Source organism: Falco biarmicus, chromosome 5, assembly GCF_023638135.1.
Source record: "Falco biarmicus isolate bFalBia1 chromosome 5, bFalBia1.pri, whole genome shotgun sequence".
NCBI lineage: Eukaryota > Metazoa > Chordata > Aves > Falconiformes > Falconidae > Falco > Falco biarmicus.
The window spans coordinates 89,652,946-89,675,528 of record NC_079292.1 but is presented as its reverse complement, the minus strand read 5'-3'; the positions used below and the strand labels follow the sequence as shown (position 1 = coordinate 89,675,528).

The window sequence follows — 22,583 nt, the reverse complement described above, 5'->3', positions numbered from 1 at the left end:
CCACCCAGTGTGATTATACGTCATCAAAGTTAATTTACCAAGCTGTTCAAACGGCTGTACAGTACAGTGAGCCTCCTCCCACCACTAGCATCTTTTTCAGCTGCTCCCCTGCTGAGGATGCTTCAGGCTGGGTGGTCCCACCGACACCCTGCAGCATTTTTCAGTCTTGTCAGCAGCCTGGAATAGGGTCCTTTCTTCTGAGCTCTTGGCTTCGTTTCCCAGCCTAAGTTACAGGAGTCCTGTGGAAAACGATTTGGAGGACAAGAGGCAGCTCTGATAATGGGAAACGTCTGTGAGGGATTGGAACATTGGCTTGTAATCCCCGGACAAAACTGCCTCATTCAGAAAAAGGCAGGGAAAAAAGCGTGCAGAACAAAGATCTTATTTCACTTCATGAAATGAACACGTGATGTTTTCTCTGGAATGCCTCGCTGACAAATGGGCCCAAATTTTTCCAGGGACCATGGCTTTTATTTAGGCGCAGAAAAGGCCATAAATGGCTGAAAAGTATGTAAATTCACAGCTTATGTTAATTTGTCATTTCCAGGCTTGACACAAACTCAGAGCCAGGCCAATGCCAGGTTTGCATTTCCTGGGGAGTGGGATGGCGGGAGAGGCCTCTAACACCCCTGCCCCAGAGCTTCTGGCCAGATCTTGGTACATCATGCACAGCTTTGCATGGGGACAGAGCTACAAGACACGGCTCCATCCAGACCTGCCTGTGTCACCTGCCTGCCGAGCTTCTCCCACCAAACTGGCACCCACAGGAGCCAGAACTGCCAAGCCAGATGTTTTGTGTGGAGCAGATCACCTCGTACCTTGCTACATGGAGATAGATGCAAGCTTGTGAAAGATACTGGAGGTCTGGGTTCAGTGGAGAGGTTTTATTCAGCATTTTGGACTCTACCAGAGCTATGGCTAAATGGCTGCACCTCTTGCTGTGGGAACTCACGGACACAGACATTTAAACACAGTCAAAGGTTCAGATCCAGCAGACTCCATTTCTAAAGGTGGGAGTGCCCTAGTTTTAAAGTCAATGTACTTGCGAGTGTTGGTTGCCCAGCTGGGATTTGAGGAGGAGATGCCACACTTCCATCATGAATCTGTCCCCTCCCTCAGCCTCTCAGTGCCAGGCAGGCCCCTCCAAATCAGTGCTGTCCAGCTGGAACCCGCCTGTCCCCCTTTCCAAGCCCTCTGATGGCGCTTTCATCCTTTCCTTTTGCTCATGGCCTGCTTTGCTCTTCTCTTCCAGTCTGTTGTTCCGGCAGAGAGGTATCTCTCATCTCCTTCGCCTCACCATCTAACGTCATTCAGTGGTCTCTGCAGCACTGCACTGGCCCAGAGATAGTGAGTACTTGCCCACCCTGCCCTTCCAGTTTCCATTCTCCAGGGGCAACTTGTCCAGTTTGCAATCACAGATTCTTATGCACTTTGTCACTAACATTTCCAATCCTAAATCTTTCTTCTCCCACACAGGTTGAAAGCGATTACTTTTTTCTTTGGATTGGCTTTGTTTACAGCTCTTTGTCCTCTTCTCACATGTCAAAGGTCTGGCATAAATCCTGACCCACGGGGGCAGCTTGGCCGCAGCAATTAAACGCCAAAATGCTCAAATATGAGTGTCTTAAGGACAGACACTTTCTCCACACTTACAACCTAATGTGACAGCCTGATTTGCAGGTGCTCGGCACCTGCGCTTGCTAGCCTCTGCGGTGGAGCTGAGGGTGCTTAGCACCTCCTACACAATGATAGCTCTGGTTGAAGACAAGCATTGCACCTCTGCGTGGATGAAAACTAAACCCCCTTGATTTCCACTGCCTAGCCCAGGGCTGGGAGGGGAATAATGATTTCATAGCATTGCTAAGCAATGACAAGAGCTAGTCTCTAGGGTGAGCTGTGTTTACTAACACATTGCACATTTTCTTGCTTAACAGAGCAGTTTCTCATTTTATAAGAGTTCCTGAGTTAAAGTTTGTGTCCTAGATCAGCTGTCCAAACTTACATTGCCAACTCCCGAGATTTCTCATATAGGCCACCAGAACAGCTATCCCAAATCTGTGTACTGAACATTGCAACAGTGTACAGTTAAAGAAGGCTGTGTGGACCTCTCCTTCTGGTCTCACAGACTGCTGGTGACTCACAGAGCTGCTGCTCCACACCCAGCCCCCATTGATCCAGGCACTACTCACACAGCTCAAATAAATTTTGGGCAGCAAAATTCCTGAACGCCTTCTAGCAAGCATCCCAGGCTCTGCCAAGGGCTGGGACAAATAGCTAAGTGTGTTTGAGCACATTCCATGCTAGTGGGTTGCCCATCCTTGGAGGATGAGAAATAGCTAGCAAAATTATTCAGAGTGTGAGTAGGAGAAGCCAGGAACTTGTGTCCGCTGAACCGTACACCTGACCTGCACAGTCGATGAGAGGTTTTTGTATATGTACAATGTAAGGGTAAGGAGTAGGTGGCTACAGAGCGCAAGTTCGAGATGCATTCTGACAGTCCTGTAACAGTACTGAGAGCCAGGATCTGCTGTGGTGATTGTTTGAGTGGATCAGTGGCATCCTGAGGTGCACTCAGTTTCAATCATCACACAGCTGTGGACAGATTACACGGGTTAGGAGACATCCCCAACCAGAGCTGTTCTGCAGAGGGTCACCACAGAGGTCTCTGAGGCCCCATCTGTCATAGATGGATTGCATGGTGCTGAGGTACAAAGAAGCCTCTACATGAACACCCCACCCCCATCCCCCATCTCACCAGGATCATGAGCTGTGTCCATGCCCTCCCTTCCCAAAAAGGGGCTGGCTCCACACACCCCAGCACCTCCTGTGATGCTCGTATTAAACCAGGTGCAACCCAGCCCTGATGCCTCAGCTGTGGGACACCCGATAGACCTTTCTCACCAGATTCCTTCGTTTGAAGAAGCTGATTTCCCCAGCCAGCCTGCTCCCACCAGCAGACACCTATCAACAAGCTCTGAAGCATCCTCCTCCAGGGGCTCTTCCACAGCACCTCCTCTGCCTAGTGCTGGAACAACTCCTCAGCTTTGGCTGCAAGCAGTGCTTGAGGGGGGTTCAAATGCTGCAAGGAGGGGAGAAGGGCATTGCTGAGAGAGCGTGGGAAGGGGGATAATCAACACATCCCCTCCAAATGCCCTCTGGCTCTTCTGGCATTTGGCTCTCTGACTTGGTAGTAAAAGCTGTGGGTCCTACAGCCAAGCCACAAGTGATGACCCTTGGTTGGTGAAGAGAGAGTGCCTGCTTCTTTACAGCAGGATGGCAGGTGTTAACGTGCCTCTGGAAAATTTTGCTGGGTGTTTCATTCGAATGTTAACCTTGCCCCTGTGTGACGGCAGCGACTGAGGTAAGACAAGTGAGTGGCATGTGGAACACTTGTGTTTTGTTGCGATGTAATTCATAGGTTATAATGGCCTGTGCCTGAGCTCAAGACATCCTGGGTTGATTTCCTGCTACATTCAGGAGCACAAACCCCCTACTGTTTCAGCTGATGGAGAAAGTGCTCATAATTGTGTGAATCAGGATTTGTTGGTGGGGCATAACTGCCTGTTCCACAGCAACAGCGTGTTGGGGTGCTCGGGCTTATTGCATGGAACATGGCAGAGCCAAGTAGACCTTTGTAGCTCAGCGATGCAGAAAGACAAAGCAGATGAAATTTCATGTAGCCACAGAAGAGTCCTGGGTTTGACTCTGTGCTCCGCCAAAAACGACCTTAGCAACTTCTCAGTGAATGTGTCTGCAAAATAAGGGAGATAATGGGCAAGGAAGTGGAAAGCAGTGATGATTGTTTCCTCACTTATGGAGAATAATGTCATATTTAACAGTCTGCGCTGTGAAGTGCATGTGACGTTAGCAGGTGTGGAGGCAAGTTGGGGCTCTGCCTTGAAGTGTATCTCCATGGCAGTATGGACCTGCAAGCTGGTTTGTGATGTAGCTTTACACAGTAGGAAATCCATCTTATGAATTGTACAGGCCCATTCAGCTGCCTGTACGATGGACAACAAACCTTACCTTGATGCCAGTCCTAAGGCTTATTTTGCCTGACTCCTGCAGTCGCCTCCTGTGCTACCAGACCTCTCTGAGGGGCCTTCTGGGGTCAGACTCCAATCCAACAAGTTGTGGCAGCAACACGTAGGCTAGGACCCCACAAAATAACTGTGGGTACAGATGTCTTGCTAATGAAATTTGGAATAAGGTTCTTGCTTTTCTAAGCAGATAAGCCACATCTCCTCTACACCAGAGTGGATGGGCTGGGCAGTCTCTATGATCCAATCTCTGTGACCAACAAGCATCTACGGAATGGTGGAGGCACACATCTGGCAGCTGGGGCAGCTCTTATTCCACCTGGGGGTGAAGGGTGGCTTCCAGGGGCCATGGGTCTGCCTGGGAACTCTGTTTCCTTCATGCCAGCTACTGCTCCAGGTGTGTGACCAAGTTCACGGTGGGTAAGGAATCACAGCAATGCTGACAGGACCTTGTCTCCAGAGGACAGCCAATGGATTTGTCAGCTCCGACCTTTTGGCCGTGGGCTAGTAGCATCCTAAGGGGTCAGTACCTGTCTGCTGGCTGGGCAAGAGTTCTTTTGTGAGAGTGCTTGTAGTTTGAAGGCAGCAGCAAACTTATAGGACAGAACAAGTTCATTGGATAATCCAGGTTGGAAGGGAGCTCAGAAGTCTCTAGTCTATCCTCCTGCTCCAAACAGGGTCATTTCTCCAGGCTGAACAAGCCCTGTGCCCTCAGCCTCTTTACAAAGGGCGCATGCAATAGCAGAGTCAAAATCAGGAGTATTTCACTTACCTGTGCCGCATCACGGCCTGACGGTGGCTGGAGTGAACTCACACAAGGAACATGCTGAGACAGAAGCATGTTATGCTGTTCAGGATGGAGGGAGTGTTTCCACACTGAGGTTTTGAGACAGATTTTCCTTTCTCGCACTGTGACTTGGACGAAGCGTAGTTTGAGTCTATGAGTCACAGTGAATGTCAAGTTACCCTTGGCCAGGCTGTGGCAAATGCAGAGTGGATATGGTTACACAGGCTGGACGTGGGTGCAGTTCTGGGCCCATTCCTGGTGGGCACGGCTTGCCTGGGCTATTGCACCTGGCTGCTGGGGCTGGATGAAGTCTGTGAGGAAAAGACACCTTGGGAGCTTGTCTTAGGTTAGAAAACCTCACCTTGAATAAAGGATACCGGGGGTAAAGTTTAAGGGCCAGGCTGTCAAAGGTATTTAGGCATTTTACTGCTGTAGCTAATGGAATATTCAAAAGCCCATCAAATGCATTAACCATTAGAGAATGCATTTTACACAAATCACATAGCCTGCTAGTGCCAGTGCCAGACTTGTGTGCCCTTTGGTTAGCAATATCCTCAGTAAAACCTGCAAAATAAAGACTTTGGATGGGGGTGGGGGGATAGGGGTGGGGGGCGGGCATGGGGAGGGGGAAGGTGCAGCACTTTACTACATCGGGTCTGAAACAGACCTTTAAGCCATCACAATTAGTGTGGGGCAGGAGCAAGGAATGGGGAAACCACAGTGAGAAAGAAAATTAAAAAATCTGAGAAAACAAAGCAAAAAGCAGAGCTAGAAGAACAGAAAAAAACAGCAGTATTTAACAAAGTGCAGGCTGGAAGGTGACCAAACTACAGGAGAGTGATATGGACGTAAGAAATAACTGCACTGTAAAAAAAGGAGATTTAACATATCTGTGTGTCGTGTATATCCTCACATCATGGTTAACCACACTTACTTCTTACCTGAGTTTGAATTTTGGCCGGAAAAGTATCTTCCTGAGTCACGCTCCCTGAACCAGAGAAGGCTTAGACCTGAGTTAGCTCACCCAGCTGTGCACAGACGCTAGAGGCCCATCCTATTTCAACTTCAAGAGTTTGGGTGGTGTGCTGCAGCTCAGAAGCTGGGATAACGAGAGTCATCCAGCAGCTTCCCAGAATTCAGGAATTCTGGGAATTAGGAAGCTGCCTCCTTAATTCTGCGCTGTTCCGTCCTGCTGACCCACTGCTCCCCGCTCACAGGCTGAGAGCAAGGTGCTGGTAAAGCTCCTCGGGGGGGTCAGGACACGGCACCCTCTGGGGGTGCTGTAAGTCAGCACTGCCACGGCAGGGGACACCTGGAGAAGGCTGCTACAGGCCTGAGTTCTCACCCAAGGTGGTGAGATGTCCACACGATCCATGTGTGACAGCCCGGGGGACTGTCACGCCAACCTTGTGGCCACCCTCACATTCATTCGGGTCTGATGCCCGCACCTTTGTGGGTGTAACCCCACTCTAGGCTTCCCTCTCACGTCTTGCAGTCCTGGCCTGTTCCTGCTGGGAAAGCCCAGGTGTCCCTCAGCCTTTCCTCTGGTGCTGGTGCAAACCTCTACTCTGGTCCATGAGGAGTCACTGCTCACGTAGCTCAAGATGATGTAGAAGTCTCCTGTCTCACACAAGCTAAGCCTTCTTAGCTACGACCTTAAGGCATTTCCTATTAAAAAAATAACACCCTGCTTCCCAATTCCACCAAATAATGTCGCTGCAAATTTCCTGTTCTTCAGTGGGATGGATTATTGCCCCATCACGAAGGCCACTTGCCAAACAACTTGGTTTCTTGAATTGTCACCTAAAATGCAGCGCAGGCAGGGCAGTCACTGGCTTCGGCACAATGCTGCAAGCGCAACGCCATCCCTTAGGGTTGACGTTTCGTATGGCAGGGGTGAAGGAGGAGACGTGAGGGATGTGGGATGTGGAGATGTGGGAGTGAGGTAATGTGGAGAGGGTGATATCATGGTGTAGCCACAAGGGCTGGGTGAGAGCTTTAGAAGTAATGTATTGACACGTGTTTAGCCTGGTTTCCCTGGGAAATGAGGCTTACACAATCACTTTGGGTGTATATGTGTGCACATGCTGTAATAAGGGGGAGGCTGCGGCTTCAGAGTAAACCTCATGAGACACCAGAGTCCAGGGGAGGGATGCTGACAGCGTCCCAAGAATGGAGAAAGCTTCAGCTGGAGCCTGCACTTTATTAAACACAGGAGAATGTATCCACCCATGAGATACACACTTGCATGAGTCCAGACTTCTGCTTCTCAGGCAACAGCTTGTTACTGAATTTCAGTTGCATGGCCACTTGGGCGTATGTGTATGTTATCTCAAAATTTGCGATCCTGTATGTACAACAAAATGTTTGTTTTAGAAGTACCAGTGACTGGAAAGTAAGTGTCAGCAGAAATGAAATACTGATGCATGTAATAGAATAACATCTCCTCTGTACAGCAATGATTCCCAATTTCTTTGGCCCACCAGAGCATTGCAACCTTCAAAATTCCAAGCAGGCGGCGTTCACCATTGTAATGAAGCTTTTAGCTGAAAGCTTTTTTATGATACTACGTTGGTTGTGTAGCCAGCAATGATAAATTACCACATCCATTATAGCCACAGCTTGAAGCCACAACTGTAAATGCGCTTGTTTCCCCTTGTTCTAGTGCTTCTGATTCAAGCTCCCTGTTATGGGTCCATCACGGAAGAGCAAAGATTCCCGGCAGATTTACTTCTTATGCATTCAGGCAGTATAAACTGCTCCTTTGCAGTTTACAGTTTTAAATGGTGAAGGTTTGGAATACAAGTGAATGGTTTGTCAGGTGTTGTGTATTTGGTTATAAAATGTGTGCCTTTGTACACAGCGTTAAGGCTCTGGTGTCTGTGCGGAGATTGTTTTGCCCTGCCTGTGACGGAAGAGAGAAGACACCTTTTCCCTGCCTCAGTACATTTCCTGACATGGCAGACACCCACGCTCCACAAACAACTCTGGCTCTATCACTGTCATCTTTCCGGCAAAGGGCTAAGGACTGTTCTCAGGCCTCATCTCGCACAAAAGTTTTATCTGATTTAAGGGGGCGGCTGTACAAACGCCTCTCTCCCCTCATGGGTGCCTGTCCTCCTGTGGTAACGCTCTCTGATGCTTGCATGAGATGCTTTTTGGTTTTCACCTCTAACCATTTCCACATGATAAAAACTAACTTGAAGAAAAAAGCTTGTGTACCTAAACGCCAACGCAGAATGGATGATTTAATCCTTTACCTTGTGTTTCGAATTCAGTCCTTTGAGTACACAGAAAAAAACCCGTGCTCCTGGTGTCCTATATAACCCAGTGCCGTAGGTAATCACACTTATATGAGGTGACTGCCCATGGTACCAGGGAGGGAACGTGGGAGCTGGGAGACCCCTCCTAGTGCTCGGTTCCCAAGAGTGGTATGAGTCACTTTTACCCTCTGGAAATAGAGAGCCTCCTGTGCAGCATCACTTGCACAGAGCCAGGTGTCAAAAGGAGAGAAATCGATGAATCTTTTAAAACGTATTTATCATTTGCCACTTGTTAGTTTCTTATCGTGGCACTAGCATCAGGGTGACTCAGGGTGAACCTGATCCTACCGTGCTTCTGCAAACTAGAGGCCAGCTGAGTTCAGCCATAGCTCTGCCTGTGCTGTGTCATGAGGCAAGGCAATCAATGACTCCAAAACAAAGAGGTGCATTGTGAAAGGTGAGTTTTAAAAAAAAAAAAAGACAATGAAAACCACATCGCTCGGCATCAGTAGTGAAATAATTAGACTTCTTTTCAGGATAGATTTATAGGCTAGTATCACGTACAGACAGCAGCAGAACTTGCTGGGGAGGATGCTTTATAAATGCAAAATTAGTAACAGTAGTCCTAAAAAGAGAGTGAGGAAGTGAAGCCTGAGGAAGCACAGAAAAGTGGCACGGCTGCCACAGACAGACCAGATGTGGGCTGATCTAGGGTAACCCTTCCCCAGAGTTTCCTCCTTCCAGCGGGATGCTGGAATGATCTTTGGTCTTGGTGAACGATGAGGGGACACACGCCAGCATCTCCCATGGTGCCTGCCTGTGTTGTGGGCATAGAATAAAGCAGGGTAAGAAGATAAAGACGGCTTATGGGCATGCTTGGTTACGGGGCGAGATGGGATTTCAAAGCCAGCGGTGTCATTTTTGGTTACAACCAACCTCAAAGCTTGAGCACAAGCCCTTGACAAGTGGTGCCATGGCGTTGCTTGCTGTACCAAAGATTTCTGTACGTGCCCAGAGCAATCAGCCCCTCTTGCGCTGTCAGGTCCTGCCTTCCAGCTGGCGGAGGCTTCCGAAATTCGGAGATGAAGAGATTTTTATACACAAATGAGCACCACCAGGCATGTTGGGCAGGATTTTCTCCCTCTGTGCCTGGCACGACACCCCAGTGGGGTGCTGGGCTCAGCCAGTGCCATCCAGGCCCTAACACCTGTGGCCTTCAGCCCTCCTTTCCAAACCTCCCTCCACCCGTCAGCAACGGCACCTGCAGCCGCGGGCGGGACCTCAGCGCGGCCTCAGGGCTGGCGCAGGGGCACGGTTTGTACGGCTCCTCCCGCACGGAGAAGCCACCCCGTGCCTCAGTTTCCCCCGTTTTGCGACAGCGCGGGGGGCGGCTGCGACCCCCCTGAGGGGCGCGCTGTGGCTGCGCCTGGCCAGGCTGTCCCCGCCGCTCAGGGCCCCCCCACGGGCAGCGAAGCTGCGAGGCCGGGCGCTGCGGGCCGGCACCCCCCTCCCCAGCCCCACGCTGGGCCGGGGTCCCGAGCCCCTCGGCAGCCCCCCCGCCGCCCCTCGGCCTCCGGAGCCGGGGCGCTGCCCCGCGGGGCGCTGAGGGGCCCGGCAGCGGGAGCGGCCGCGGGGCGGGGGCCGCCCCCTCACGGCGGGCCGGGGCGGAGCCGGCCCCGAGGCGGGGGTCGGGCCGGGGGTGGAGCCGCGGGCTGGCGGGCCGGGGTGCGGGGGAGCCCTCCCCTTCCCTTCCCGAGCGAGCCGGAGCCGGGGAAGGAGCCTCCTCCTCACCTCCTGCCCCGCCGGTGCCGCCAGCCGCCCGCAGCATGGTGAGCAGCGGGGCCGCCCGGCGGGAAGTTTGGCGGCGCCGGCCCCGCGCTCACCGCCCCCCTCTCTTGCAGATCTGGAAAACTCTGCCGCTGCTCTGCGCCCTCATGGCCGTCGCCCGCCTGCGAGCTGAGGTAAGCGCGGGGCCCCTCGCGGCGGGCCGGGGAGGGGGGCGGCGAGGGGGGGACCCGGGGGGTTGGGGGGGGTCTCCGGGGTTTTTTCGCCGCGGGGCGGGGGGGGGGGGGGGGGCTGCTGGGGCCGCGGAAGGTGGCACCGGGGCGAGGAGGGAAGTTGCGGGGCCGCCGGGCCCCCCCGGGGGTGAGGGGGCTGCGGCCGGGCCGGGACCCCCAGCCTGCCGCAGGCGGGGCCCCCCGGGAGCCCCCTTCCCTCCCTCCCATCTTTCCTCCTCGCCCCCTTTTCTTTCCTTCTTTTCTTTTATTGCAATGACATTGAAAACCACCAAAAGCCCCCAACTCGCAACCCCCCAGCTCTGTTGACAGAAAACAAACGGTGCCTGAATTCCCGGGTTGTGGCGGCCTCCGTAAAAGTGAGGTCAGAAACAAAATATTTGATAATTACGGCAGGGGAAATGTGGAAGTGATTTGAGGAAAATGAACTCAAGCTGGGCTGGGGAGGGAGGCCGAGCCGCTTTTGGAGGGAAGCGGGTCCCGCTCGGGGGGCGGCTCGTCCTCCCCGCCTGCGCTTTTTCTCCCCACATATTTCTCCCAGATGGAGAGACCCACCCTAGAGCATCACAGTTTGGCTCTGCACAAAAAAAAAAAAGAAAAAAGAAAAAAAAAAAAAAGCATAAACACACCAGACTTCCTACACATGTTCCCTCTTTCTGCCTCCCACCCGTGGACGGTGCTGCCCGGGTTATGGCACGAGGGGATGAGGTGAAGCCCAGCACTGGGGCTCCGGCCCCCTCAGCAAAGCTCTTCGGCGAGGGACGAGCGGTGCGAACGCTGGGGCACGTGAGGAGCAGAGGAGAGACAGGGCAGTTGCAAGCAGACGCTGTCAACCTATAGCTCTGGTCGCGGCTCTTGTGAAAACCCAGGGGAGCAGGACTGAGCTGTAGCACGGGCTAACATTTCACATCTGCCCGTACATGATAATATTGTAATACACTTTCTTCCCGAGGCGTGACATACTCATGTAGTCAGCATTTCCACGCATCCTCTCCAGCGCTGTCCTGAAAAAGCCGGATTGGTTTTATTCACTTTCTTAGGAACCCTAAATAAACCTTAACTGGTTCCGGTCAATCTACAGCAAAACCTCTGTGGGAAGGAAGTGCACAGCAGCGCATCCAGAAGATGAATGATAGTAACAGCTAAATAGCGGTGGCATTGGTCTGAGAAAAGCCTCTTGGAGTCAGTAGACCAGAGAAATATAGCCAAGATGTGTTTAGTCCTTGATTTCCGATTTCACTGGCGCTGCTAGCGTTATGGTAATGGTCACAGTGCTGAATCCTGCTTTTTGCCTAATGTACCCTCATCAGAGTACCTGGATGGCTTCCCAAGTCTAAGTACTGTCGTGTCTCTGTGCCTCATCTGCAAACTGAAAGAAAAATGTGCAGCTATGATGTTCAAAAATTGCTTTTAAAGACCGGTTCATGCTTGAATGGATAAATGAATGATTTGACTCTTTTCAGGTATAATGGTCCAGGTGTCAAACCAGTGAATGTTTTGGTTCAGTTCCACTCTTAAGTTCAGCAAAACTTGAGAGTGATGACTGAGGTTTCAGTCTGGTTTCAGGGAAAATTGACACCTCGGACAACTCTTGTTTTGGGGTTCAGTTTGATTCCTTATTGCTGGTAGCTGCCGAGTGGTGAACATCAGTTTGTCACAGGTCGTGTCCCACCCTCTGGGGTATCTAGACCTCCTTGTTTTCTGGGGAGTGGACTGTGCCTGAAGGCAAGCTGCTTGCAATTCGGAGACGGCTTTGATGTTGTTTCCTTCTAAATGTTTCTTATTACCACTCTGCGGCATCACTGCCATTTAGTAAGATCAGCATGGCATTTTCCCGTGCGCTTTCCCCTCTTCCAGATTTTGGAAGTGATAACCTCTCTTATTTCTTCTGTTTCTGCTGCAGTTTGCACTCTGTGCCTTTCAGTATGTTCAGAATATTAACACTGAACCTTAAGCTTCTAATCCTTTTGTCGGCAAAACTGTATCTGAACTGTGCTAGGTTTTTTGTACAACACTCGTTTCTACGACATTGTTAGGTGCATAATTAGAGTCTTTAAAGAAAGAAAGAAATTGCTTCAGTAAATGTTCCTGGCATGACTTTGTGCAGACTGGAAAATCTGAGACGTGCCAAAACTTGGGAGCTTTTCTTGGCCCGGTTCAGTAATAGTCACAAGAGCAATAGACGGTGAACTGTACTCCTCGGATGGAAGCCAGCCACCAGCTTCAGACAGCCCTTTTTATCTCTTTCTTCCTGGGTCAGACTCTCAGCGAGACGGCCGTTCACTTGTATTACCAGGGATGCAACAGAGCTGAAGTTGCTTGTGTTCTCAGCTGGGGCTTTCCAAAGCAGATGGAGTGATTTTTGGGAAGCATCCATCGTGATAGAGGAGAAGGGAGAGGCTCAAAATGTCTGATGAATGTATTAAAAGTTAATCAGTTGTTCACATCCTGCTGGAGTAAGTCACCTAGTTAACACTGGAGAGGAGTCCAGTCGCTGTTTGACTGTGTCTGTGAGGTCTGAGGGGTGGCGTGTGGGAGCACTTCCACTGCTGGTACTGCTGTAATCACCATTACATGTCCCACCAGGATGCTAACTTCAAAATAAGAGTAAAGGTTTTTCTTTTTTCATTTTGGGTTTAAACCTGATTCAGAATCATTAGGAAAGTTGTTTTCACTGGAAATTTTAGATGTGAGCAAAGAGGCTTATACCAGCATGAATGTATTGGTGTGGGCTGTGGACAGAAGCCCTTTCCTGAATCCAGACTTGCCAAGAGGCGAGGTTGCTGCCCTGGCCCACCCTCTGCGCCTTGCCAGTTTTCTGGCTGTTCAGGTTAATCTCTGGGACCTGTAGCTGTTCTCCTGAACTATCCTTAACCCATTTCTGGCCAAATGACCCAGCCTTTGGAAAGAGCTATGTAAACAGTTTAATCTGACTTTGTCTCGTTTTGGCTAGAAAGGGCTAGAGGAGGAGGACTAGAGGCTCTCCTCTTGCAAAGAAATCTACTGACGGATCTGAGGGGGCTATAACCCCCAGGGCAACACAGCGATGACAAGCAACTGGAGGCAGATTTATAACCTTTTCTAATAGCACAGCATCTGCTGTAACCCTGGGATTAATTTTTTTCACCCCACCTCCTTTTCCCTCAGTTTAGTGTTTCTGTGTGAAAAGCCGAAAAGAATGTTACGGGGAAGAGAAAAGACAAAGGTTTTGGCTAAGGTCTTGTTTGCTTAACTCACCTGAGCGCTTCCTCGCAATCCGATTTGACTGCGTTTGCATGTAGGGAGGGCAACACTTGACGCTACCAAGACCTGTGTCTTTTTTTGCCAGCGGAGTGCTTTTGCGACCCGGGGGAGCTGGAGCTGGGAGTTCAGCTGGGCTTCCTAAAGCCTGGTGTACTTCCTCCCATCGGGCTGTTCACAGTCTGGCCAGCATCATCAGCTTGCTTTGCTTAAACTTTTCCCACATTTTTGCAATGGTGAAAACTAAAGACTGCTGTCTTATTAAATGAAACTGAGTAAGTTAAAGTTGAAATCCTGATGTAATTGCATGGCTGTATTTGGCCCTGAAGCCATCATTTGAAGAAGGCTCCATTTGCCTTTGAAATTTAGTGATAAAGACTTTGTGGATAGTTCAGTCCTTCCCTCGCTGATATTTTGTCCATGGCAGTTCAAGGGAAGATGCTGTGGTGCCAATCATGTGGGTAACTCAGGCTGGTTTTAATATGCACTGGCTTTGTGCAATAAAACCCAGCGGTTGTGTGTAACCCACTAACGTAATAAAACTGGCTTCCCAGTTCTAGCAGGCACATCTTCAGTGGAAGGAAAAATTGCATCCATTTTTCTCCTTGAGCTGGTTTTGGAGTGATAGGCATCTTCCTCCTTGAAATCCTGCCCTTGAGTGCTAGACCAGGCATTGCTGGAGTCGCATCTCAAGGTGATAAGCGTGTTTTAAATGGGGAGGCAGTGAAAAAGTGATGCTACCCTGGGCGCACAGCCTATTTTTTAAGGTGCATGCTGTGCTGTCGAGCAGCTGCTGTGCTGCAGATTGTCCCAGGGATCAGAGTCTGAGAGTCCAACCGAGCGGTTCTGTTTGAGGCACCTCGTGTTGTGCCGAAGCTGCTCGCCAAATGCCCCATGTATGAGTGTTTAAACAACCTCCCCAGCTGCTTTGAAGGGACTGTAACCTCCAAGCAGCAGCACGCATGGCACAAGCTCGGAAGCAGCAGCAGTGTCGTGTAGCACATACATGTGCTACACCCTGATGCTGCTTCTCAGATGGAGCTGCTGTCAGATCCGAGCTGCTTTGTGCAAACGCGCTGTAGCTGTGTGAATGGCTTTATCTGCCAGAGTGCAAATTGCTTGCTGGTAATTAACAGGGGGCTGCTGCTGGGGACTGCCTGGGAGGCAGCTCTGCTCCCAGCGCAGGGGAAGGGACTGCCTGAGTCTCCTGTTGGATTTTCCAGCTGCTGTTATTGGTACAGCTGCTTACCCATCAGGAGGCACCGGGGCATCTTTGATCTTTCTTGTGTGGTGTTACATGAGCTGGGGAATGTTTCTCTTTGTACAGAAGAGTTTGTCACAAATCTCAGCCAGATGTGTCTTTCTGGGTTTATGAGGCTCCCATTACCCAGGCTGTTTCTGCCACATATCCTGTGAGCTAGATGAGATTGGTTCCCAGAAATACTTTATTTAGCTGGGTTGCATCTGTCTTTGCAGGGGTGCTGGCTTCTGCTGTACTAAGTTATCTAAGATAATCTGTGAGTAACCAGCACTGCTTCAGAGAGATTTATCCTTCATAGCATTGTCTCCAAGTTCAGCAAAAGAAAAGAGCAGACTGCTGCTAGGCTGTGAAGCATGCTTCCTTCCAGAGCTGCGTCTGGGTGGCAGGCATGGGATTATACGCGTCTCGCCTTTCCCAGAGGTTGTAGGTTTTGCCACAGCTAGTGTACAAAGTTAGATGAGAGCTAGTTAGAGCAGAGACTTCCTTGCCTTTGACTGTGGGGCTCTGATTTGAATTCCTAGGCATTGCAGCAGTAAATAAACAAATGGCAGATAAGCAGGCCTGGAGGCTTTGGTGGCGTTCTGTAACTGTAGCACTAGTAATGACTGCGTGGCATTTTCATGCATGCTTTCAAGCGTGCTCCAAGTGTGACCATGTTCTTCCTCTGCTGTATGAACCAGCTACCCAGAAGTGAAGTTCATGTAAGTTCCTGTGAGATCTTACTACCTGCTCTATGCCTAGTCTCTCTCACTTACTACACTGTGTACCTCTCGGTTTTGACGTTGGACCTGTGGCTGCTTGGGGCAGCAGATTAGATGTAGGCTGCCTGTGGGAGGTGATGAAGAAGAGCAAGCTCACGCTCCAGTTTGCATATGTGGAATTTCTTGAGACGTCCACACCTAGTTTGGAGTGCCTCAAGGGGTTCATAACCTGGAAACAGTTTGAAGGCTCCTCTTGGACCAATTTGGAAAGAACAAGGAGCTTGGGGTGGATGATTGGGGAGGGATTTGGTATCTCATTAGCTCAGCTGTAGGTGGATCCCACATTTCCACTGTTTGACAGCTAAGCAAATATTTTGGCAGAAGAAACTAAACACTGCTTGAAGACTGGAATCTGGTTTTTGTCTCACTGGGCGGAGGGTGCCAGTTCTCCTGTGCTTCTGAGGAAAATACCCAACGCACCAGGAAAACAGGAGGCTGAGAGGAAAGACTTGTTGGAACCCATCCCATTCACCTCTGTGTGGGCATTGCAGGATGGCTCTTTATATGGCGTTTCCCTTGGCTGTACCCTGTCAACTGCTGTTCCAGAGAGGAACATCTAACTACTTTCTCTAAATACTGTAACGCTAGGTAATGGACCCCATAGTAATCAGCTTTTCTTGTTCGTTCTTTATCCTTCTCTCATTTCATTCTGCAGCTCTGTTACAAAGGAGTAAAGCTGTAAGCTTTAGAATTTGAGTTTTGGTTTTTTTCTCTTGATTGTATCTCTAGAGGGTTTTGCAATGCAAAGAGCAACAAACCAGCTTGAAGGAACAATGGAGTGAAACAGATAAAAACACCAAGGCAAAGCAGCTGGCTTTCATTGGTAGGAGGAGACGGTTTGCACCCCTTATGCTCCAAGCATGGAAGGACCAGTTGGACTGCTATTTGTCACCCACTGCTGGTTGTCCCTAGCCAGTACGTGTTCTTCCTGATCCCATCCCAGCTCCTCGCTCAGAGTCCTGAGATGGGATCCAGGGGGCTTTGGGAATACGGATGCTGGTGGAGCTTTCTATGCTTACCTTTTTCCCCCACAGTGAAAGTTTTCAAGAAATAGTCATAGCTTCAAAGATAATCTATAGCCAGAAACAACTTCTTTGTTTCTTTATCTGTGAGGAGAGCTAGGGAGGTAGTGGAATTACTTGCTGCAGCAGTACCTGTGGCAGGAGTAATACTCAAGCCTGAAACAGTCTTCTGAAGTCTTCCAGGTTGGGAGAGGGGAGAAGAGGATGTTAAAATCTTGAGTAAGAGGGAAGCAAACGTGGGGTGACAGGGGTGGGCTGGCAAATGTACCTGCTTCTGATGGAGAGATTTATTGGTGAACCCTGTCCTAACGCAGGAGCCCGTGGGTTGGGTGCGCCTCCTGCCATCAGAAACACTGCCCCGGGCCACTCTTTCCTCGTCACCCGGCTGCCACGGCAAAGCACTTCAGGGCCTGCATGTCAGAGGGGCAGAACAAGGAGTTTCTGTCCGTCCACCCGGACGGAGGAAGAGGGAGCGTTTGGCAGGCGCTGGCCAGTTGCCAGGTTGGCCTCCAGCACTGTGCTGTCCAGGGATGGTTCTGACAGCAGTGTCTGTTGCCGTTTTCCCGACAATGAATCAATTTGGAAGATGATGCCTGGATGGGGGGGGGCTCTGTGCTGGAGCAGCCCCTGCCATTTAAGTGCTGGTAATTGTAGCCTGAAGCCAAGAGCTTTCCTTCTACATGACGTAACTCTTTGCATATGTACTCCTTGCTGCTCTGGGACTTTCTTTCCCCTCCTGTGTTTTGGCCACTTTTTTGTGTTTATGTTTGAGGAAGCTTAAGTATGAGGGATTGGAATTGTTGTCTCGTTTCCTATATGTAAGAGGAAGCTATTTCCTCAGGGAATTTTTGCTATGTCTGGATCGTTTTGTTGTCTGGGTGAGCAAAATTCCTCAGGGATAACCAAAAAGGTTGTGACCCAGCTCTGGTCTGCAGCTTGCATATTCAAACCCAGAGCTCTGGAAGATTAAGGTGGCAGGGGACCAAGCGTTCACGTTACAGGCGTCGCCTTCAGCTTGGCAGAAAAGCTGCGGTATTCCTGTCTGAGGACAGCGGGTTTGCTCTGTGTGATGCAAGCTCTGGGGTATTCCGGCCCCAAGATGATGAATGCCGCATGAGTACTATCAGCATAATCTTCTTCAGGCAGCGCTCCCCTTCTCCTTGCCCTGCAGATGGGCGGTGGAGAAGTCAGGTTGCAACAGAGGCTCCATTTCTCATGGACCTGCATTTCTCACGTCCCTAGGACTGGGGCCTGGACCCACCGGTAGTGGATGACATGTAAAGGTAAGGAGGAGTAGGGTAAAGAGGGAGTACTTTTTTATTTTTTATTTTAACTGCCTGATTTGTACCCAGTCTGCAGTTGAAGAGCGAGCCTCAGTGCCTGAGCTTGCTCAAGCACCAGCAAGCGGCACGCTGCCCTTCGCATGAGCAGGGCTGGCAGGTGGCCCACGCTGTCCCTGGCAAGGAGCGTTCCCATGCTTGACCTGCTGCAGGGCTGGGGTGGCACACAGCGGTGGTTGCTCTCAGTGCCTGCTTGGTCACAGTCAGATGGGGTGGTGTGGCCAGCCCTGCCTAGCTGAAAGGAGCACTTCCAGGAGGGCAAGAGGCATGCCCTCGGGCCTTTATTCACCGGAGACGTGTGTGCAGGAAGACTGTGCGCACTTGCAGCATGATTCCCTGCGGCCTGTGTGTTTTGCCAAGCTTTTCAGAGGGGCTAGTGACAAACGTGATAATGCTTTTTGAGATCATTCAAAGCAGGATGCTTTGGAAAAATTGATTATTTTTTCTACAAGGTATCATTGTGTGCCCTGGGCTTAGTAGTTGCTTGTACAAACCATAGCCATTAGCGTCTTGTCAGATCCAGTTTTACGCATCCCCAATAAGTGATGTCCCCTTCCTGTTCTGTGAAAAATGATACCATGCTCTGGAGTATCTCAAAGTCAGTAAGTTTATTTTCATGGTCCTGTTCTGTGAGCAAGTAGACCATTAATCTTTTTATTCTGTCCCAACAGTCCTAATTATGCCTCTGCGTTCAATGATAATCAGCGCCTCCCCCGTGCAGTTATCTCCACCTTGTATGTGTAGCTGGTTTATGGGGTCCCTCAGCTCTCTGCTTAGCCTACCTCTTTTAACCTCCCTGTGGCTCCCTTCCTCCTGTCAAGGCAGAACATTTTTCCCTGGCTGCTTAAAGAAACAGAGCTTTATGTGATCTTATTCTCTGTTGGTACCTTTGAACCTCCTCAAATAATCTTTAAACCCAACAGCCAGTTTCAGCCATGTTTAGCGAAGTATATTAATTTTCTACGAGATACTGCATTCTTCTAAGTTTTGTAAAAATAGACACAGGTACTGTACCAGCACCAGTTAGTGCCCTACCTGTGGGAAAAGGTCCAGCTTGACATCAGCTCTTACTACAGGCCAGAGAAGCGTTTGATGAGTATTCCCCTTTATCGGAGTTTGTACCTTCACAGCCACCAGACGCAACCAGCCTGGAGACAGGAATTTGTGGGAAGCAGCTTGCAGAACAGCTTGTTGCTGCTCAGCTTTGGTTTGTCCTCCCCTCTGTGGCACTCAGAGCTGTGTGCAGGCCCCCAGGAGGGTGTCATGGAGGAGCCAAAGATTAATCATGGGGCACAGAACATGGTTTGTTACACCTTGTGTGCACACACACACGCATACAGAGATACCTTAGTCAGTCCTCTTATGGAGTAACTTGCCAATAACTCCTGCAACCAGATCTGGGATGGGGGAGTGGAAGAGAATGCAGTAAAATTCACAACTGATGTGGATTATTTGGGAATTTTGGATGCTATTGGGTGAGCATTGAATCTCACTGTGGTATATGAATAGCCTGAAACCGCAGTGTCAGTGTAGTGCAGGGGCCACTCCTAACTTTGTGCACGTGAAAACTAAAAGAGACAGGAGAACAGCTGGGCATTAATACCTCCTCACAAATCACTGCCAAGCTCTTCTGCAGTGCAGCAGCACACATCCAGACACTGGGGTGAGCTGGGCCCTCCTGGCTGCAGATGCAAGGTCAACGGTAAACCAGCATTAAACAGAGACAGCTGTTGGTGTTTTGGTTGGTTTAGTTTTTTTGATGGTTGGAGTTTTTTTTCTCCTAGGTTTGTATTTATTTGCTGTGGGATTTTGGCACAGTGGTGGAGGGACTAAAGGGGTCTCTGAGCATATGTGGTTCAAACACCCTCAGAGCCTGTAGGCGTCAAGAAAATGCAAACAAACTCTTCTCTCCAGACCTATTTGTTCTCACTCTTAGCATAATGCCATGGTTTGTATGTAGGCTTTGTGCAAGGCACCTAATTCCTCTAAGCTGCAGTGTTCACATCTGTAAAATAAGGATAATGATGGTGCTGTGCCTCTCAGAAGGGTTTATGAAGCTGAATGCATTCCTGTTAAAAGTTTAAAAGCTCTCATGTAGAAGGTACAGCAGGCATTGTAGAGGGTCATTATCCTTACCAACAGCGATAACAGTAGTAAGGAAAGTGGAGATGAAATGTGGGCCACAATTACTGTGTGATACAGCAATTTCTTGCCAGGCAGTAAAGATGTGCAAAAGGGGCTTGTATGGGCCACATACAAGATGTGAGCCGATGGCCCGCGGGTGGGAGGGAAGAGGTGGTTGAGTGTTTTTATGGAGCCAGAGAGGAAGAGCATAAGGTGGGAGAGCTGAGGGGTCTCGCAGTGGGGATTACATTTCTGGAGTGTGTTTGCTTTCGGAGGGGAGCAGCAAGTATCTCTCTGGATGTTTGTGTCTGAGAGGAGACAAACTGGAGATGTGTTGTAAGGGGAGCACTTGGCATTACAGCAATGTAGATTTCCCTGTGAGCTGTATGTTCTAGTTAAGTAGAGAATCTTACACTGGGCATGGTCGCTTGCTTTCCCTACAGGTCGCTTGCTTTCCCTGACAGGTCTGCCAAAGATTGACAAGGGAGAGAAGATGGGTTAGTGATTTCCATTGGTTGTCATGGTAACTAATGGAAATGACTCTTTTTTTTTTTTTTTCCTTTTTTTTTTTCTCTCCTTTGGTCTGTCTGTTGTATATGAAGATATTTGTTAAAACAACTAAGAAGCATTCTCTCTCTCCCCCCCCCTTTTTTTTTTTCTTTACATTTCTAACTGCTGACTTCTGGTCTTAAAAAGTACGTAGTTACCAGATTTTTCTAGGGAGGTTATATAAAGTTTTTGAGTGCTGTAAAGTATGTACTGGGGATGAGCATCCGGAGAAGGCAGTTCTGTATGCTGTGTCGCTTCCCACCCTGAGACCTTCTGCAAGGTGCCTGCATGAAGGTTTTCTCATATAAAAGACCTAAAAGTGCCCAAGATGACAGGTAGCCTGTGTACTGTTTCCCATGTAAATGGTAAGCACGTGATTAGCTACGCCGAAAAAGTTTAAGCTGGATGAAAGGGGGATGATAATGCCAATTTACCAGCCAGTGAGTTGTCAGGCTTGCTAACACAGTGGCAGTAAGAGCTTGGAGAATTTCAGATTAGAAGTGTGAGTGAAATGCAACATATTATTACTGTTTCATGTAAACGTCAGCATACCTTGTCACTGAAAGTATGGCTGTCTGCCAACTCTGCTGACAGTAAAAGGGGCCATTTTCCCCATAGATTGGTAGATGGTGAGGCCAGAAGAAGCTATTGTGCTTTACTTCTGCCCTCTTGCATAATCCAGCCCATATATCCAGCTTTTTTTATTAATTCCATTTGCTCTGACTCTTAAGCGTGTCTTAAGAACATCTAGTCTTGATTAAATAATTACCACAAATGGAAAATACCACTGTGTTTGGTAGGTTGCTGCAGTGGTTAATTACCCACATGCTGTTACACCTCATTTCTGGCTTGCATTTGTCTGGTTTTGATCTCCAGATACTGAATCTTCTGTTTAATCTGCTAAACAGAAGAGGCCTTTAGTACCATGTGTGTTCCCCAGCATTGTAACTGTGGCCTGCAAGAAGGACCGCTCCCAGTCCTGTCTTTGGGAAACTAAACAGTCTGAGCTCCTCAAGCCCTCCCCTGGTAAGGTAGGTCTTCTAGTCCCTCCGTCGGTACTGGGTTTCCACACATTGCATCCCCCTTCCCAGTCTGTTAATGCTTTCTCACCACGTGGTGACGGGGCATCTCCGTGGGCTGGGAATCCATACAGCCTTGGGCAATATAAGTTGTAAAAAGAAACCAGACAAAACCAGTATGAGCCCTAATTTAATATTAGGGCATTCATATACATTAATGCACGCACCATCAGGAAGCATAGCTGGCAAGGTTGTCATGACAGGAGCCTTCCACACGCAGACGTGCTGCTGTCATTACCAGCTAAAGTCTTGGGTTTGAGGTTCCTATAATACACGCTTAAGTTAAAGCTCAATTATTTAGAGGCTTCTTGACCCCACGGGGGAGGTTTGACTGGGTTGCGGGGGGTGCACGCTCAGTGCTGCTCGTGCCCTGTAGTAGGCAAAGGGCCATATAGCAGCACTTGGGCCAGCTGGAGCCTGGCCGCTGGCAGGCAGCTTCAGCTGGGACCTGCTGGAGCTCGTACGCTCCCCAGGCAGTGCCCCGAGCGCTGTGTCCCTGCCCGAGCGCTGTGTCCCTGCCCGAGCGCTGTGTCCCTGCCCGAGCGCTGTGTCCCTGCCCGAGCGCTGTGTCCCTGCCCGAGCGCTGTGTCCCTGCCCGAGCGCTGTGTCCCTGCCCGAGCGCTGTGTCCCTGCCCGAGCGCTGTGTCCCTGCCCGAGCGCTGTGTCCCTGCCCGAGCGCTGTGTCCCTGCCCGAGCGCTGTGTCCCTGCCCGAGCAGGGCCCTGTGCACCAGCCCACCTGGCAGGTGGCCTCCTGGGCCGGTTTGAGTGCACAGGCAAGAGCAGCTGACAGTCTGCGATGCAGCGGCGAGGAAATGCGTGGGCTCTTGCATGCCTACACTTAACGTACCTAAACTGAGCAGTGATGGTTTGCAGACCTGGGGCCCGAGAGCTGTCAAAGGCTGCGCTGCTGACATGGGTGAGCACGTCTCTGTGCACTGTGAAGTCACATGTGAGTGCCAGCACGTATCGCTGCTGCTCTGATTTCTATTACTTTCTCACAGCAGAGACTGGTCGATGAACTAGGCTTTGACAGGACAGAGCGCGGTCTCTGATAGCAGAGGCTGAGTCTATTTCTAGGTGTGACTTGGCTTGTTTTACATG

At 50.0% G+C, this 22,583-nt stretch overlaps 1 protein-coding gene across 1 annotated transcript in view; it reads left to right on the top strand.

The window, feature by feature from the left end:
- The first annotated feature begins 9,790 nt into the window (after positions 1-9,790).
- The window catches only part of FSTL1 (follistatin like 1), a 53,976-nt gene continuing 41,183 nt past the window's right edge, over positions 9,791-22,583 (top strand). The window contains exons 1-2 of the mRNA XM_056340987.1: positions 9,791-9,919; positions 9,992-10,051. Coding sequence (XP_056196962.1) covers positions 9,917-9,919; positions 9,992-10,051 — 63 coding nt within the window. The 5' untranslated portion in view covers positions 9,791-9,916. The remainder of the gene's footprint in view (positions 9,920-9,991; positions 10,052-22,583) is intronic.